At 37.4% G+C, this 20,219-nt stretch overlaps 1 protein-coding gene across 1 annotated transcript in view; it reads right to left on the minus strand.

The window, feature by feature from the left end:
- Window positions 1–227: 227 nt before the first annotated feature.
- Window positions 228–20,219, minus strand: part of LOC141145130 (desmocollin-2-like) — a gene marked incomplete in the record, with an annotated part of 23,727 nt that continues 3,735 nt past the window's right edge. The window contains 13 exon segments of the mRNA XM_073631513.1: window positions 228–2,613; window positions 3,428–3,721; window positions 5,445–5,566; window positions 8,270–8,500; window positions 9,346–9,573; window positions 12,128–12,267; window positions 12,817–13,076; window positions 14,859–15,044; window positions 15,272–15,406; window positions 16,742–16,908; window positions 18,186–18,330; window positions 19,401–19,432; window positions 19,435–19,556. Coding sequence (XP_073487614.1) covers window positions 2,413–2,613; window positions 3,428–3,721; window positions 5,445–5,566; window positions 8,270–8,500; window positions 9,346–9,573; window positions 12,128–12,267; window positions 12,817–13,076; window positions 14,859–15,044; window positions 15,272–15,406; window positions 16,742–16,908; window positions 18,186–18,330; window positions 19,401–19,432; window positions 19,435–19,556 — 2,263 coding nt within the window.

The following is a 20,219-nucleotide window of genomic DNA, read 5'->3' on the forward strand; positions in this document are numbered from 1 at the left end:
AAGCCTGGAGCTTCCATAGACCTTTAAGAGGACTAAAATATGGCCACAGATATACACTAAACATGAATGTTTCAAAGAATCTACAATTTAAAGTTTCAGGTATTCTTTATAACCTATTCCTGCTAGACATTCAATGTTTTCAGGAACTAAGGTTTTTTAGTTTTAAAAAAAAAAAAAAAAATATATATATATATATATATATATATATATATATATATATATATATATATATATATATATATATATATCTCCTTATTGGTATTATGAGCCGTAAGGAAGCAGTAAAAAGTATCTGGAAATAGTTCATACATAATATACAGTATATTTGATGGACAAGTCTATGAAAAGCAGTTGTAATGAAAAAAATATTTTTTCTAAGAATATGCTAAGAAAAAAAACAAAAATCTGTACATTTTAAAGTGGTGTTTTATGTGCATCTACAAAAAGGCATTTTACACACAAACAGACTATTGTACACTTTCTAGCTTTAGATAACACAAGACAAAAACACAAAATGAGTACCTAACAATTTAGAAACAAAAACACACCACTTATAATTTTTTAAAAAAGTACATATTTAAATAATATCAGTGCAATTTATCTTGTTAAAAAAAAAAACCCACACATAATTACATATCGGTAGGTCATTGGGAATGGAATGAATTAGCTCTTAAATTGTATAAGTTACTCTATTCTTGTCATTGACACAATAGGCTAGTTACTGTATAGGCTAGTACCAACTTATCGAAAAGCTAGTGTATGTTGGCATTTGTCTACATTGCCTAGACTGCAAATGCGTCCCCCCCCCTTTAAAAAAACAAAAAATAAAAAAAAAAAAAAACAGGTTTACACTTGCCTGCTCTTCTGCAATGGAATTGCAGAGAGCAGCCCCGAACCTCCTCTTTGGTGAGTGCTCCCATATGATGTCACTTTCTAGTGGGAAACTCGGGCAGGCTTGCTCCCGAGCCCTGCTGTCTATGTCTATAGTCAAACAGCAGAACTCTGAGCTGACCCCTCATCACTGGCTTTGATTGACACCAGCGGGAGCCAAGGCCAGGAAGTGAGGGCAGAGAAGAGCTGCAGATGGGCACAGCGCTGAATTGAATGAGGGCTCAGGTAAGTAAAATGGGAGGCAAGGTGTGCATTGAGATAATATATTTAGGCTTTATAACCATCTTAAATTTTATTGGCAAATTCAGGCCATATAACCCCCCCCCCCTCACTTTCCAAGAGTTAGGTTTGGACATGTGAATGCTGTCTAGGAACTAGATTAAAAACAAACAAACTGAAGCAGTGTAGCTTAGCCTTACGTAACACAAAAGATTTGTGCATTAATGATTTTTAAGAGTCATTATTTTGTTTGAGTTGCAGCTCTGCATGTTGTAAGCAATATTTCTTGAGGGGGAAAATGTAAAAAAAAAAAAAGTATATACATAAAAAACAAGGTGCAGGTATCTCAACCTAACATGGACTACTGTAAAAAAAAAAAAAAAAAAAAAAGCATAAAGAACCACAAAAGTTGTATTTTACTGTGTACTCTAAACAATGTAGCAAAAAAAAAAAAACACAAACACAACACAACACATATAACCTTAAGTTTCTAAGACAAGCTATGAAAAACAAAAAAAAAAAAAAAAAAAAAAAAAAAAAAAAAAAAAAAAAACACTATGGTACATTTTTACCACGTAATATAGAACACTTCTTTACAACAATTGGATTTTGCTCTATTGTTTTTTACTGCATATAAATAGTGACGTCGCAAGAGCAATAGTTTGAAAGGGGTCAGTAAAAAAAAAAAAAAATTTTAAAGTTGCATTCTTTTTGACTGTCATGTTCATAGTGACTTCATAAGGGAATTTGAACGCCTACATTTAAAGGTTTTTAATTACATTTGATCCTGTGTCATGATCACAAAAAAATAGCATACACACACACAAAATGGGTTTCACAATTTGGAATCATCTTTGCATCTACAAAATAATGGTTCTAAAACAAAAATGTGGGCATCGATCTTAAAGTGGTCTCAAAATCCATTTTTTTGGGGGGGTATCCGTATTGGGTATTATCATTTTGTTGGGTAACAAAGCTTTTGGGGTTTTGAATAAATATTTGGAAACAGACAGAGATTTGCAAAAAAACATTGACATTTGGGGTTTCAAAATGTAAGATTTGATAAGCAGTAGTATAGAATATGAACTTGTTGGGAATTAACATGACAATGATGATTGGAGGTAACCTTCAAGTACTGTAAACTAATGTTAAAACAATGAAAAAACACTTTTGGGGGATTTCAGTTGATGCTTCTTTTTCTGTAGGCAGTAATCTATTTTACAAGTGACAGAGCGAAACTCTGTTTAAAATGAGATACTAAAAGACTGAGCACATGATAAAGACAGTCTGTTGATAAACGACTCATTTTTTTGCACAAACTTCTGCTAATGTCCTGAATTTTGGTTCAAGATGATTTAAAAAGTCCATCCTATCATCATCACCTCGAAGTTCACTGCAACAGCCTACAGAACCAGCTGCTGATCCTCTTCCTTCATAATTGTATGGCACAACATAATCCTCCCCATGCTGAGTTTCCTCATTTTGTCCACACACATATAATTTCTGAAAGGATAAATAAGTGAGATTAAACAAACTCTTAAAATATTCTAATAGAATTAACTCCTGTTACACAGGTCATGAGATCACGGTTCATATACGGATATAAAATCACAAAATTAAAATAACGTCATTATCACAAATGAACAAGACATCAACATACAATCCGTAGCAATAATAGTCTATATAATGAAATGCAGAAATCTATCACTAAACATTACTGTCACTAGGAAAAAAACAAAATCATATAAAATTATACTGTCACTGCCTTTCAAATCCAAGTTGAAAACAATCCTGCCCAGAACCCCCCCTCTTTCAACTACTGGGGCCTTTTTCTGGGATTTCCACATCACAGTGCAAAGCTCCACTCTTCAGCCTGAAACTCTCATTCCTCCTGTTGAATTCTTTATTATAACATAAATGGGAAATCCAAGTTAATGAAAACAGGTCGGCTAAAATGGGAACTTGTACAGATATATCACCAAGAAAAAAATTTAGGAAAAAAAAAAAAAATAAATAAACAGCACAGATGTCACAAGTTCTGTAAATATAGAAAGCTAATAGGTTGTTTAAGATGCCAGTAGATACCCAAACAAACATCAGTTTTGGATGAACCCCTGTTAATGTCCATGCAATATCTTTGGAAAATGGACAATTGAAAGGAAGTTTTGTTAATGCAAATAAAATATCTGCATAAAGTATTCATTATTCCTGTATTCCCTTTAAAATTTTCTCTTGCTAGCCTAACAGAATATAATGGCTTCAATGTATAGGAAACAATGTCAAATTACTTCTGCTCATACAGTAATATTTTACTTACATCTCCAAGGTGAGTGTTCATGAAACTTTGCCACTCTGAATAGGTCTGTCTGCTGGAGTCAAACCTTTGATGTCCTCCTCCCATAGAATGTAGGGTACCCATGCCTCCAATAGAATGTAGCGTACCCATACCCCCACCCCCACCTGTTTTTAGGTGGTGGTCTGTCATTTTTGTGGTAACCTGTTGGTGCCTGATTTGAGTCATTTCTTGACCAGTCTGATCATACGAACCAGACTGAGCAGTTCCGCTTTTGTTGCTGTTTATAATTGTAATTGGGACTTTAAAATTTGGATCCTAACAAAAAAAAAAAAAAAAAAAAAATATTACTAAGGCATTCTTTAGTTCATTACTTAACAGTTTATGCAACAGCTGTGAAATCTTTAGAGAAGGAATGATCGCTAAACCTTTACTTTTGTGATTACAGATGTTACAAAAAACAGTAGCAACAACTACTTTTTTTCCTGAAAATTTCTGAGACATTCTAAAGCCAGACCACACCAGAATGTATGAACATGCTGGGTTTCTGAGGCATTGCATAGGTTGTTTTTTTTCCCTCCTTTACATGGAGTTGAAAAAACAAACACACGTCAGTACAGTATGCAAAGGCCAGTTATAGGTTGGGCTCTTGCTGGGTGTCCAGTGCGTCCCCATACCTTTGAGATGTGGGCTTCCTCCAGGCATACCTGCCCTTAATCTATCCATTATAAATGTGTTCCAACTAGGAGACTCTCAAATTTATGGAGTTAGGACAGCAGTACACTGGGGTGTTGTGATGTGGCCACTGCAGCTTACGCATATATTTGTGTAAAGCTGCAGTGAGCTGTTAGACAGGGTCAATTTGCTTGTTGCAGGCTGGCAAGTGGGCTAGGAATTTGCTGTTTTTTGACATGCATCGCCCTTCCATGTACTCCTTGCTGCCAAGGCCAGTCATAGGTTGGGGTGGTTGCCATTTGTTTGCAGAAAAAAATTTACCCCAACATACCACTATGTCACTCTGGCCTCATTAAAACAATGAATTCCTCAAACTCATGCAAGAGAAATGTAGAATCTAGAGTGAACAAGCCTTTAAAAAAGGACGCCAGTACCAATTGCCATTGCTCTGCATACTTGTTCCAGCTTGGCAATTCAGACAGCACCAAAGCCAGAGAAAGACAGAAAAATATTATTCTCAGGAGGTAGTCAGGAATAACTGCTACAAAGTTCTTATAGTACAGGTTTCCTTTAGAGTACGTTCCAGCCTAATTTAAATTGTTCACCCAAAACTTTTCTGTGTGGTAAGCACTCCCTTACAGGTTTCTAAAAGTTGGTAATGAGACCTGACCATTTAGAATATGTGTACATGTATTGTGACCAAATCTTTAAAATCAGAGACAGGAGATTTATTAATAGTCATAGCACCACTATCCCTGCTGTATCTCAGCTTATAAACACCTGGTTGCACCATCCTCAGGTACCCTTTGTTTGCCTCCTTGGGTGCCACCATATAAGCCCAGCAAGCAGAACATAGGAAAACAAACCAGTTGCTCATTCCTCCTTGTCAGTTCTAGAACATGTGTGATAAAGGGCAGCCAGTTATGTGGGATCTGCATATAAGTGTTATGGTTGGATAGAGCTATAGATTCACAGCAGTATTGGTGAGAAGAATGTAACTTTACAGGCAATGTGACATGCTTTTTAAAGAACCTTTTTAATAAATAAAAATGCAGCTCATGGTTTGCCATTAATAGTTCCGTTTCACAGCTCCGTCTCACAAGATGCAAGTATATGAATTAATTGATAAAAAAAAAAATTAAAAAAAATGCCCTTCTCTATAGGCACCCAATATATTATCTCAGCAATAGTTGTTAAGCAGTTAGGCAGAGTATTAGAAGTAGTAGTACAAGAAAAAGAGAAAGAAAGAGAAAGCAAGTTAAAAAAGTCACAATAGAAAAAACTTCCTGCTAAGCATTGCAATAATTCAAAATATGCGCTCATTGCATCAAGCATGAAACAAAACCATATAATAAAACAAACTTACCATGACATCTGCTCCAGGCGCTTCTGTGTTTGCAACAATCAAATTCTGCTGTGCTGCATCATCAACATAACCCAGATTGCCCTTGCTTGCTCCAGCTCCACACAGACACGCCAACAAAAGACCTGTGGACAAAAAAAAAAAAAAAATTAAAAAAATAAAATAAAAAAGCGAGCTCCCCAGTCACCAGCACCTGCTATATTTTGTCTTAATGCAATTTATTGGGTTTATGGAAAACCTGTCATGCAAGAAACACCTATCTGCCATTGCTGACTTTATTCTAAAAATGCTAGTTGCCCAACTGTCATGCTAAGTATCTAGTTTAGTGCCGTGACCTGGGGTAAGTATGTAGGTCAGTGATGAGCTGATGTAGGTTAGAACATGGAGACAGAACCTGTCTCAGCTATCTCACTAAGAAGCTGTGAAGGCTCACCCAATCATAGGCAACGGAGGCTTTCCCTGCCTCACACCTGTACATATACATGCCCCTTGCATACTACATGCAGCGGCAAGGCAGGGAATGGCTCCACTGCCTATGACTGGTTATCTGCTTAAGATAACTATGATGCCTATGACTGGTTATCTGGTAAGCTCTGACAGCTTCTCAGCAGGATAGCTCAGGGGGGTTCGGACTCGTGTCCAAACCTGCCTGAGCCAATTCCTAATGCAGATCAGGAGTTCTGACGTCACTTGCATTCTCGGTTTTTGGTTGAACACAAAAACAGGAGATCAGCATTACAGCCAAACAAGAAGAATTTCAGAAGGCAGTATGCAATGATAAGAGAAATGCTCTATGACTAGTGTCCTGAACTTTTATAAATAGGCCCGGAAATATTTTAAAAGGGTTAATTTGCTTTTTACCTTAGGAGAATACCCTGATACTTCAAACAGTTCATGAAGTTGCATGGGATAATTTCCCTAGTCACTCATGGAAGCCATGGAGACTTAGGGGGGGCAGATGCTGAGATGTTTACACCTGCCAACATCACCAATATCTTACAAAATGTGCAGTACAATATCACAGCATCAGCTGTCCTAACCCCATGCCCATAAATCGTAATCCAAATCTTTTATGCAGTTCAGTTTTTGTATAATGTTCAGCATCACTATTATGATCAACAGGTGAAAATAATGGCAAAAGTAATGATTACATATGAATATTCAAATCAATAAATGGAATACATCTAGGTTTATATCAAATTGAATATATAAGGTGGCTGAATAGGAGAACCACAAATTTTCATATATCTAACTGTATGATCATTATGTAAACATGTTTCGATACTAGGAGCAAGGAAATAATCAGTCCACACCGACTTTCTATTCCCAAATTATTTAAAGCAGTTGAATAATAAACCAGCCTGTTGAACGGTTATGAATTCGGAACAGGAGCCCAAATTTTGCTGGAGCCACTAGTGCAAATGTACAAAAGCATGTTCACCCCTGTACTTAGCATTTCTAGATATTTGGGGATTTTTCTTTGCTTCCTAAAAATGGACAATCAAGCTAAGCACTGTTCTAGCTTTGGATAGAGTTGGGAAGGATTAGAACTCCGGTCAATTTTTTTACTGTTATTTTGGACTATTAGAAAGATTTGCCCTCACTTCCTGTACTGCCAACAGTTGCCCCAGACAGGAAGTGAATAAAAAATTTGCAAAACGAACAAAGACAAAACTAGAGTCTGTCAGGGGTTCTAGCCTTTCCCTACTCAACTGAAGAAAATCTATTTTGTTTCATTGTTACTGTTGGAAAATAATCAAAGGCAAGGGACTTTGACAGGGATGCATTTGCAGCCATTACTCCTTTCATCAATTTGTTTCTTGGGAATGGGAATGAGCTTGGCAGTAGGAGCAGCAGCAGAGGCTGAAAGTAGCAGTCAAACTTGGCTTACAGCAGTGTTACATTTCAGTCCTGCTGAGAACATTTTACCAGACAGAGATTGGACATTAGTGTAAATCTCTCCATCTGTAAAAACCAGATATGGGTTTTAGCCTTTCCCTACTCATCCAAAAATAGGAAAAACTGTTTTGGCTTGACAAACTTTGGCATACTAAACTTGAACACAATGGGTCAATGCAGGATCGATAGGGAGAATAGGCAAAGATGGCTATAAATGGCTCAATAATAAGCCATGCTTGTTATAGTACAAGTGGATTTTCCAGCCATGGGAACGGAACCTGATCCTTCTTTCTCTGGATAAGGGAAAATACAGCGCGCACAGTGCTATAGTGACTACACAGCACAGCAGGTCCCAGCCGGTGAACAGTCTATGCTCATTTCCTAGTACACATTAAAAACAAAAATTCACCTATAAGCTGACATAAGCAATCTAATATTCCAAAAAGGAATGACAAGCACCAAAAAATGACTTTAAAAAAAATAAATTATATATATATATATATATATATATATATATATATATATATATATATATATATATATATATATATATATATATATATATATATATATATATATATATATATATATATATATATATATATACATACATATACATATACATACATACACACACACACACACATATACACACACACACACACACACACACATACATATATATACACACACACACACACACACACACACACACACACACACACACACAGTATATATTTTTTTTTTTATTATTATTATAAAAATATATAAATATAATACAATTATATATATATATATATAGTGGTCATTCTCATGTAACATTTAAAATATGGCTTGATGCACAACATACCAGAATACTAGTTTTTTCATAAAACCCTAGTATTTTCATAATAGGAGATACATTAGAAGAGGAATAAAAACATACTTACAGAGAAGTAAAGCAAGCAGTAGTGCTGACAGAACCATTACAAGAATTGCCAGCCCTCCAAGCGCAGTAGATGAGCCAGTACGTGATGAAACGCAGTTCTGACCATCAGGACAGTTACACACTGAAATCCCCATATTCTCAGTTGTGGCACGACCCAAATGATCAATTATATTTACCGGCACAACATATGTTCCAACATCATTACCAGCATTTTCAATTCTAACAGTGTTATCTGTAGTAGAACAAGACATTTTTTTCCTTTAAAGATTGAGAAAAATGAATACACAAAATAAAAAGAACATTTTCAGCGCCCATTCAGTTAGGAAAATAATCTAGAGCGTGCTCAGCAGTGACCCAAGCAAAATGATTTTCAATACAATTAAACATTTCTGAGAAGTCCTGTCACAAGCACAGTTTAAATAGGTACCATGTTTCAGTATGTATATCATGACCAAGTAAAATGCCAATTTAACACAGGGCATGCAGCCAACCAGTATTTTTGCTTTCACTTCATTGGATGGATTGAAGTAAAGATAAATTCACAATAATACCAAGTTAGGTGATCATTCACTTCGCATTGTGAACAGCCTTTACCATTTTAGTAAGTCAACCCCGATAATTCATGTGAATTTATGGTGAAGGACACACTGAGCTCTCCCCTACTGCCTTACATTTGCTGGATATGTAATCCCTAGCAACATAGGGATTTTGCTCAAATTTTTAAATTGCATTTGCTCTTTCGGTGTGCTGCCGTTATACCAACAGGGAGAAAAGGTGCCTAAATCTTTAAGCAATATAGAAAAAAAAAAAATTATATTCAAGTCAAATGTTAAAGCCCTCCTTCAGACACCGCAGCTACCTCATTTTGTATGATATGTCTCATCTGCCTCTCCCTAACCTGGCTGTGCTTAGCTTGGTGCTATCTCCAAGCAAGAAAGTTTAGGATTTAGGAGAGAGGCAGATGTGCAGTAATGGGAAGCAGATCACCAGTAATTAGGTGAGCAGGAGTCTCCATTCATCGAAGGAAAAGCTGAATACAGGTTTTACTTACAGTACACATTCAAATTATTCACATACCATTCTCTTGGGTAATGCGCCACTGATTCTGCACCCTTGTGTCTACGCTGCTATCGAGTTGAAATCTGTATGGAAATTTGACGACACTTCCATCCTTGTCAACTACTTCAAAACGGTCAGATGTTCTACCATTTGTACAAACACTGCCACTGATTCTAGAAAACTGCGGTCCATGTTCATCAAGATCTGTAAGGTTTATCACAACAGTGCAGGTGCCAGTCTTTCCAGCTGGTTAATAAAAGTGGGAGAAAGCTTTATATTAAATTATATATACACATACAGTAAAACACACACACACAGACACGTCAACATCTCATTGAATAATTCAGTTTCTGTTTGAAAAATAACTGTTTAAAATACAAACAAAAACAAAAATGCTGCTTTCAAATTCAAAATTAAAATGCATATTTATAAAACATAAGGCCCCTTTCACGAGCCACCCATGTTTGCTCAGTTTCTGCACAGCGGACACAGACAGAGCAGCACTGTTCTATGGGAGGTCGGGAATAAACAGACTCCGCTGTCCGTTTACACCCAATTACCTAGAGAAGACAATGGATTCCCTTCTTTTTCCTATATCAGACCAGAGGTAGGCAGGTGTAAAAGGGACACAAGTCCTTTTACATCCGCCAGTTCATAGAGGTGAATAGACCATCTGACCAGGTCCGCCTGAAAAACGCAGACATCTTATTGGATCCTTCTTGTGAAAAGGGCTTTAATCTTTCAGGTGTGTGTGTGTGTGTGTGTGTGTGTGTGTGTGTGTGTGTTTTAAAGGACAATGAATAATTCACCACCAGTGCACATTTAGTGTAAGTCATTTTCACTTCTCCATAAATATGCCCCAAGTGTTAGGTGTATAGTTTTGTTCTTTTGTAGCGTCAAGGTAAGTGTTAAAACAAAGGTTTTGCCCAGTAAATGAATATAAACTCTGGGCAGCAAACAGGAAAAAAAAAAAAAAAAACACAACAGGATTCTGGTACTTTTTTTTTTTTTTTTTTTGGAGCCAGCAAACAGCTTTCCTGTAAGAGTGATCCCAGTGGCTCTACAGCCACCTGATCCTTTAACAGAGATCAGAAGGGGCCCCCTCCTGCTGCCATTCCTGGGCTCCCTTGTTCCACTGAGAAGCCTTGGTCAGACCAGCTGCCCCTAGAAGAGATGAACATTAGTTTCCCCATCTCCCCTGTAAGGAATGAAGTCTGAAGCGAAGAGATTTTGTCACTTCCTGTTTCAGTCACTATCTGTGTTTAATCAGATGCTTTAAAGGGGAGTTATAAGGGATCTAATAGACCCCAGATGTCTTAAAACGTACCAGTCACTCCGTGCTTGCACACAACTGCAAACGAGCGTGTAAGCACATAGCTCAAATTAAACGCTAAACTGAAAAACCTGTAAAAACTTATAAAGCATCACCTATGGACAATTATAGGAACTGTAGTTTGCTGTTATTTCACAGACGTGTGCAATTTAAAATATTGACATGTTTGGTATCCATTTACAGCCTCTTGTATAATTTACCAAAAAATTAGGTATTAGGTTTGTGTGCATTAAAATTCATTTAGGTGTATTTTTTCTGGAGACCATTACATGCTATGACTGATGTTTGCCTTGAAAAACCTTAAAATACCCTTTGTGTCAAATGTTGCTTCTATTTGCACCCTGGTGCTGGCATAGCTGAGTATCAAGCACACCTTCACGCAGACAAGAATTGCAGAAGAGAGGAGGTGTTCCAGACCAGCTCTATTACTGAGTTCTTATTACTGTGTGTAACTCTGGCACTTATTAAACTGCACAGTCATATTTGAACACCTTGCACAACTCTTGTTATAGAAAGGTAGAGCAATACTACAAAAATAGGTTAGGTACAATTTTGGTCTGCCTGCATGTCTACAGTACTTCTGACTTCAGTTGGACTGTAAAAAGAGGATGCTTTATAGTGAAAGACACTTTAGAGGGGCTACATGATTTACACGTTCTTGGCTTTGGGAGCTGCAGGGAACCAACACATTGCTTTACAGGTTGCATGGGTGCAACTAAACATCACAATCTGCTTGTATTTGGTTTTCTAAATGTGGGTTTCTTTGTGGATCCAAACTTGGTATCAAATTAAGGAAAGTCAGAAGTTGTTTCTGCATCATAACACTTCACTCAACCATGGTTACTACAATTTCAAACGAGGGTTATTTTAGTACTGGTATACACAGACATTTGAAATAAAAATGTGAAAATTAAATTATCTTTACCTGAATGGCACCAACATATGGTCATAATCAATAAGGAATTCAAAAATGTTAGAGTTCTTTAATTTCCCTCCCTTCACCACATACATACATACCTTTCCTTTTCTTTGCCTCCCTACACTCCATGCAGCTGCTGGAAGCAAGTAAACGCAGCCCAGTTTAAGCTTTAAGTCGCTACACGTGGAGCTCACATAGGGCCAAGGACTCTTCCCTGCCTGCATGTGACAGCACTGGTTGTTGGGAGCACAAAGGAAAAGGGAGTACGTTTCTGAGCAGGGGGCATTAAAGTGAACCCATTGCTTTACTCTGCATAAGCAAAATAAAGATTTGCTTTTACAGTCAATTGTTAGCGCTGCAACCCACAGCACCCGATTGAAACTCACTCTGCACCATTTAAGCCAGGCCACTCTGGGTCATGTCATGAAGTATAGACTTTTTTCATGACTGAGGCCTTTAATACAATGTATTGACAGTTTATAAAATGAAGAAAAAAAAAACCCAACACATGCCCACTTCACATGCAACATAACAATTGAAAGCCTTACATGCATCAGTTGCCAAAAAGGTTACATTATACTTGTGATTTGGAACATCTTTGGATTCATAGTCCATATATTGGGCAGTAGTAATTCGACCATTATCAGCCACATTGACCCAACCTAGTGGATCTGACAACTTCTGATACCTGTGGGGAAGATTTAGATATGTTAGTCAATTGAAAACCAAACACAGTTCCCTGCACATATCCTGGGCAGCTCACTTAACTGTTGCGCTTCCATGCTACTTTCTTTCACTCCCTCCCCTACCAGGAGCAAAGAAAGAAAGCCGTTTAATCTTCAAGACACAATTTAGAGCTTACATACTGCTCAGGGCTTTCTAACCATCCATGACTGAACAGAAAAAAAACTCCAACAGGCTGGTTGTACTGAATTTGATGAACAGATCGACTACAGTACAACCAGCCTGCCCATAGACGGATTGAAATTTGGCCAGTTCAGCAATTTTGATGCTTCTGTGGCCTGCTTTATTACTGGGCATTTCACATCCAGCGACCAAGTGGAGCAGAAAAGGAATTTTGCCCAAGTTAGCTAGCGTATGAAGTCATTGATTCCTTCTGAATTGTATTGTGCCTAGTGTCTGCCCTCATGTTGTAAAGCGCTGCACAAACTATTGGTGCGATATAAATCAATAATAATAATAATAATTATAATAATAATAATTTGAATTCACATACCGTATGCCAGTAGAACTTTTAGTTTCAGGATCAATTGCTGTATATTCTGTAACTAGAGTACCAATTGTCTGATTTTCTTGAACAAATACTTCTTTAATTTTTGGCTGACATTCAGGACCTTCATCGACGTCTTTAACAATGACTGTGACTGGAACTGTAACAACACCGCTGCTTTTTGTCCCAGATTGTGTTATTAGGCTTACTTCATTAGTGACTGCAACTTGTAGTAGAAAGCTTTTGTCTTCTTCATAGTTTATTCCCTAAAAGCGCATATATACAAATTAATATTTAAAAAAAAACCATTAGGTTTGGCATATGGTTAAAAAAAAAAATTAAATAAATAAAAAAAAGCTGGTCTTTAATATAAACCACACAGATTGAAAATATTCAGTCAGCTGCACTAGGCTTTTAACACATTAATGCCTTAAAGAGGAAGTAAACCCTAATGGGTTTTACTTCCTCTTTATTTCCCTGCAAAGGTCAAGCATAATGGGCTACTATGCATTGCATAGTAGCCCATTATGTGTCACTTACCTTAAACCGAAGCCTGCAATGTTACCGCTGTCCCCACTAGCAGCAAGCATCCATCTTCACCCCTCTTCCTTCCGGGGCAGCGAACTCCGGTCCTGTAACTGTCCGGAGTCGCGTGACATCACTCCTGTGCATGCACGCGGGAGCCGCCAGTCACGACATGACCCCTTTAGAAATGGCACGATCTGCCCTTGCGCGCATGCACCGTCGACCTTGGCGCACGGCTTTGTTGTAAATATCTCCTAAACTGTGGAGGTTTAGTAGACATTTCCAGCACCTACAGGTAAGCCTTAATATGGGCTTACCTGTAGGTAAAAGTGGTTGTACCGGGTGTACAACCACTTTAAGGAGGAAAATCTTAAAGTCTGAACACAGTTTTGCAATTTAGGCATGTGTAAGTAATATCCAGGTAAATTATAACTTGTGATTTTCAGGGTACGGATATCTGGCATTTTTCGTTCACTGATACCATATGAGAACATTTGTTGTTTGCACCCATAGCAGGGTCAAGAAACAGTAGTGCGCTTTTTTTTTTTTTTTTTTTTTTAAAGCCTAACTTTGGGTTTTATTTAAAGCTGGTCCAAACAGACCATTTCCAGCACCTCAGCCAATCATGGGAAGTCTTATAAGCATTCATGAAAAAAAATAAAATAAAAATACAGAGCTTCTTGTGAATGGCTAAGCAGCACTCAATTTTGTTCCAGGAATGGGGCAGAAGTCCCTCTAGCACTACCAGAACAAAGCACTGTATACTGTATGTAGGCAAACGACACACAAGAGCAGCGCTCTCAACAAAGGAGACTTCCGACAAATTTGAAATGGAGCCTTTCCGCTGGGTGCACAGGCTTAAAGGAAAGGATCGCCATCTGTTGTAACAAGTATTCCGAAGAAAAGGTAGCCAGAAATTCCAGAATCCAGGAAAATGAATAATCTTTATTACTTACATGTTTCAGCACAAAGCCTTGATCACAGCAAGATTATTCATTTTCCTGGATTCTGGAATTTCTGGCTACCTTTTCTTCGGAATACTTGTTACAACAGATGGCGATCCTTTCTTCTACCTTTTCTTCTGAATGCTTGTATACTGTAGGTAGCTTATTTTTTCTCAGGCTTTATTTATGCTCATGTTGGGAAGAATTTCCCTCACTTCAGCTGCCTGTGACACCTGTATAAGAAACGGCAAGTGTAGAGGTCACAGGACAAAGATTTCCTGATAGTTTTTTTTCTTTTTCTTTTTGTGCTGAGGTTTTTATTTGCATCCTTGTGATGATTTTTCATCATTTCCTGTCCTGACAAAGAAAAATAAAAATTATTCTTCCTTGAAAAGAAGAAAATTTTGTCTGGCATTGGGCTTTATTGGCAACATCTATTTAAAAAGTAGAGAGGATTTTGCACATTGTTTCAAAATGCTGTTAAACTACCTCTCAAGTGACAGATTTCCTTTAGGAACGGCAAATCCAAAGCTAGCATGCAGAAGAAAAAAAAGTAATACCTATATTTCCTGCACTTACCTTTACAACCGAAAGCAGTCCTTCATTTGTCTGTGGATCAGTAGTTATATTGAAAAAGCGCTTCTCGTTTCCTTGTGTGATTGTATACACAGCTTTCCAGTTTGAAGTATTGTGCAAGTCATTGTCTGTTACAGGGATTCTCAGTATGACCATTCCATATTCATTTTCATTCACTTCAGTCCGATACTAAAAAAATGGAAGAAAGATTCATTACACAGATAATTATATCGATTTAAATGCTCTTTAAGGCAAGGCCATACCTAAAAAAAAAAAAAAAAAAAAAAAAAAAAAAACACACCACGATGTCTGCTAGCATGGATTCTTGCTTGGAAGCAGAATTTATTTGCATCTAATCAAATAAATCCTGACCGGTACAATTGTTAATGCGTTTAAAGGATGGAATGCAAACTTACGGATGACTGTGAGAAGATTGGTGCAAAATCATTCGCATCAAGGACCGTTATAGACATGGTGCCAGTGGAAGACAAACAACCTATGCTGCCACCCATATCACGCACTTCAAGTAAAAGAGTGTAGTGGTCCAATGTCTGCAAAGATAAGCACATGCTAAAGTTTACAGAACTGTCAAAATTAATAGAACAGTGTTTGATTAAAGTATTTCTTCATTTGTGTCTGCCATTGTAACATTTTGTACATGACTGCGCCCTAAATATGAACTCCAGGCGTATACAGTAATGTAAATTAATGCAATTATATAGTCATTACATTTTAAAATGGAGCTACAAATTCAAACACCATTTTAAAATGGTACTTGAATTTGTCGTGATATCAGCCTCCTGCAGGTGGTTAGAGCAGATTCTTGATTGACAGCTGCACTTTGCTATACACGATTTCTTTCCTTGGCTGTCATTGTGCTCAGGCTTGTACAGCGCACCGCTGTGAATCTTGTGTCTTGCTCTTTAATGTGAGTTGGAGGTTCAAGTGCCATACTGGCTCATTAGCCACTGATAAGTCTTAACAGAACATTACAGCATTTGAGCTGTTCAAGCCTGTATGCTGTCCTGTGCATAGCACAGTTATACCCAAAGGAAAAAAGTGGGTAAAGCAGTTGTCAGTCAAGGAACTAATCCAGCACCAATGGGACAGACAGATCAGATCCTTGGCTGACAGTTCTAATTCTCTTGTACCGCCTGGGGAATGGCCTAAAAAAAAAAATCTGAGGTGATGTCAAAAGACATGTGACCAGCTCCAGCTTTGCCCCACCTCCAACCCAGGCTGCACTGCAGGGTAAAGGGGGAAAAAAATAAATAAAATTATGTGACCACCACATTACAAGAGGAAAAATAGGTACTTAAAGCGGAGTTACACTCAAAAGTGGAACTTCCGCTCACCTGTTCCCCCCCATCCCCCCCCCGGTGCCAGTATTTGTAGCAGCTGACTTAATTTTTTGTGGGGAGGCTGGATTCTTTAATAATTAAAGAATGCTCAATGTAAATCAGTGAGTGATAGTGTGCACTATCATGTAGAGGTGGACACTATTAAGGTTTAGAAACATTTTAACACAAAACATTTTAATACAAAACTAAGATTTGGGTTCTTTATATTCCTGTAAATAGGCATAATCAGCCTCAGTAGTGTAAAATGCAATGATTATGCACAAGGCACATTTATTCGGAGTACCATAAACCTGGATTCTCCATGAAATGAAGAATACAAAATTCAAAATTTCCCAGTATGGTCTGGGATACATTCCTATTGGATTTGCAGAAGCTTATATGCCAAACATAGAAGATTTAGTAGGCCTGCTGGAATTAGTCAGAATTTTGGCCCAATCTGCCCTTAAAATATGGGGGGAAAAAGAAAAAAAAAAAAAATAAATAAAAAAAAAAAAACCCACACACACACACACACACACACATTACCTCTCTATCAAGGTTGTTTGATAATGTAGTAACTATGCCATATTCTGCATTCACAGCAAAAAGGAGTGGTGATGGAGGAATTTGTCTAAGAAGATAGTATCTTAGCAGGGTGTGTCGAGTTTTTGGCTCATCTCTGTCTGAGGCGTTTACTCTTCCCACAATGGTACCTTCAAATAAAAAGCAACCACAATACATGAAGATTGATCAAATTGGAAAAATACGCACAACAGCTCAGATGAAAACTAGACTTCATAAAATACATTCATAAAACCCACACACAATCACGCACCCCAACAACACTTCACTAAAGCAAAAGTGGACAAGTTACTGTAGATTTCAGGAGCCATTGTAGGATTAGGCACCATTAAAAAGGAGGGTAAGTTTCCCCAGTGAGAAAAGGCATGTGCCACCATTTTAAATTTTGGGTTCCTGGGATTCGTTTTTACAAAGATGAGAATAGACATGCTACCCACATTAAAGTATACTTCTACTGACAGAGATATTCAAGGTGCCATTGCGGTCTTTTTCTAAAAACCTAGTTTCCTAGCAGTCATGCTGCACCAAAGATTCAAAACTTTCTTAGCCACCAACATGGAAGTATTAAGCAAATCATGGTACAGCATTCACCTGCTACACACTTCTGGGTCAGTGACTCAAAGCAGAGCCAGGCAACTAGCATTTTCTGAAGGATGACGGGAATGGCAGCCTTCATATTTACATATTTAACCTAACCCTTAGTGTTACCTCTAAAATGATGCATTTGCTCTCAACATAACCGAATATAAAAATAAAAATGTAAAAAGTAAAAAGATAAAAAAATAAATATATAAATAAAAAACACACACCTTGAAACCATAATCACCCAAGACTTTTCTTGTCAAGTTTGTTTATTGCCTTTCAACAATTAGTATACATAAGTACATTTGTTGGCGCCACAAGATATGTTCACACGAGTGGTAATAATATTGACTTGTAGTCCCAATAATCATTAAAGATAGTTTAACTAAAATGGTTCTAGCTATTCAAAAGATTACCATTTATGTTATATAAGAAAGGTAAAAATCAGACTAAACCAGGTTAATATAAGATTACCTCAGGTAAACAAGGTCAAGACTTTTCTTTACCAACACTGAACGTGATTACTGCCACACTAAAGCAACCCTTCAATAGAGGGTTTAAGTTTAGGGATAGACTATCCAGGCATTCCCATTTAATTGCAATCTTAATGCAAAATATTGCTTTTAGTTTGGTTTGTTTAGTCAATAGAGACTAATCTCGTGCCAGCAAAATTAAAAAGCAGTTATGAGTCTTTAGATATGGGTGCAAATGAAGACATTTGAGTACACAGAGCCTCATGTATGACAAAATGTCAAAAAGAAAGTATAAAGACAATATTTTTCTCTTATACATGTTAAAAATATGATGGCTACTGAAAGTTGCTTACCAGCTTTACTGTGCTCCAACACTTCAGCACAAAACACTGCTTCAGTAAACACTGGGGCATTATCGTTGTCATCTGCTATGACAACTGGTAGCGTCAGAGGAGACTCCGGTGAATAGCCATCTACTGACGTTGCATAAACTGTTAGCTGAATGCAAGATAAAAGTAGGAGGAGTTGTTATAATGCCTTACAAAAGCCTTTACACAAAAAACGGATATCTTTATAGGATAAGCACACATTAATGCAAGTCACTAGAGAAAAAAAAAAAAAAAAAAAAAAAACAGTTAAAGCCAACACAAAGTTTTTTTTATTTTTTAATTTTTTTTAGAGAAGAGTGGTGGTGAAGGAGGTAGAGGTTTGAAACCTCTGTCAGGTTTTTCAGGTTTTTATTATTGTTCCTGCTAGGAATAGTCACCCTCTATTTGTGCTGATGACCATTGTTAATGGGACTGAAAGTGTAGGAAAATACTAAACTTGAGTCGTCACCATAACAAGTGTACCTATAACAAGTGTCCCCATTTTTCCTCTATTTTTGTTCCAACTGTCACAAAGATTATATGCCTTGTTTTAGACAGATTGCCTTTTAATTCCTGTTGTGTCTACAGTACAGGAAGTGAAGGCTTCCAGCACAACACTGGGATCCCCTCCCTGTTCAGAGGACTGGTATAAATCACAACTTAGTCAGTGGACTAGTTTTCTTAAAAAGGAGAGATCAGCAAACATGGTAATCGCTCCACAATCCCAGTCAGGTTTTTGTTTTTCTCTGTAAACCCTTTGAAGAGATTTGTCCTTGTGACAAGAACTAGGGGAGGGGGGAGGCCAGCTGTAGATGTCATTAGGCCAGGAAGACAGGAACTAAGAAAAAAAAAAATGTAAAGTCATCTGAAGTTCTGCCTATTCCCTAGTCTAATAAACATTTTTATGCAATGGCATGCATGCGTGTGTGTGTGGTATGTGTGTGGTTTGGGGGGGGGGGGGGGTAATTCCTCAATAAGGATAAAGAGGGGCAATATAACCCTTTCTAAAGGTAAACCCTCCTTGTTCTATCTAAAATTACAATTAAAAAAAATAAATAAATAAAAAATGTATGGGCGGAAGTTGAGCTTTAAAATAAAAGAAACACAAACATTCAATAGAACAGACTGCAGACAAAAGTTGCCAGTATGTGTTGATAAACGTATTCTGTAAAACTAAGGAAAAAAAGGAAAACTGCATACCGGAAAAGAAGGGTATTCTTCCCGATCCACATGCCATTGATGTATAAGTCTCCAGTTTTTGGATCCATGTGAAACAAACCCACTGGTGGCTGATCCACTCCTGGTCCCGAAATAGTGTAAATAATATCATATAGCACCTGAGTGTCAGACTGGACCTGTGTGGGCAAATACATAGAATATAAAAAGGTCTAATTTTGTTTTCTATTATAATTGTACAGGAATAAGGTTGCTGCATACATCATCCTCCTGTTGGATCATTCCTTTTACCCCACACATTTAACTTTATGTAAAGTTCTCACTCAAGAAGTGAATCTTTGCAATATGCAAGTATGCTTCAAACAAGAAGATCTCCCTAAATGCGGTAGTGCCTTACACCATATGGTCAGAGTTAGTGGACATCAGACCATCCACCCTATGTGGCCAAAATGAAGATACCCTTCTATATTTCTGGGTTTTCCAAGAAACAGTGTGGTAAAGCTACAGCATATAAATACATTTCAGACTGAGAGCTTCCAACTTGGGACAACATTCCAGGAAAATCTTTTTTTCCAATTCTAGCATGACTGTGCCCCTGGGCAAAAAGACAGGTCCATGACAACATGATGTGTTGACACACTTGTATGGCCAGTAGAAAGGCTTTACCTGACCACAATCTTACTCAACACCTTTCAGATAAACTGGAATGCTAATTATGAGCCATGTAGTTTCCTCCATCATGTTCTTTTGACTTAATGACCACAAATACACTTCAAAACCTTGTGGAAAGTCAGATTACATTATGGACAGTCCTGGTTGCAATGGAAAGGAAGGTAGGGGTCA

Source organism: Aquarana catesbeiana, linkage group LG05, assembly GCF_042186555.1.
Source record: "Aquarana catesbeiana isolate 2022-GZ linkage group LG05, ASM4218655v1, whole genome shotgun sequence".
In the NCBI taxonomy this organism is placed as follows: domain Eukaryota; kingdom Metazoa; phylum Chordata; class Amphibia; order Anura; family Ranidae; genus Aquarana; species Aquarana catesbeiana.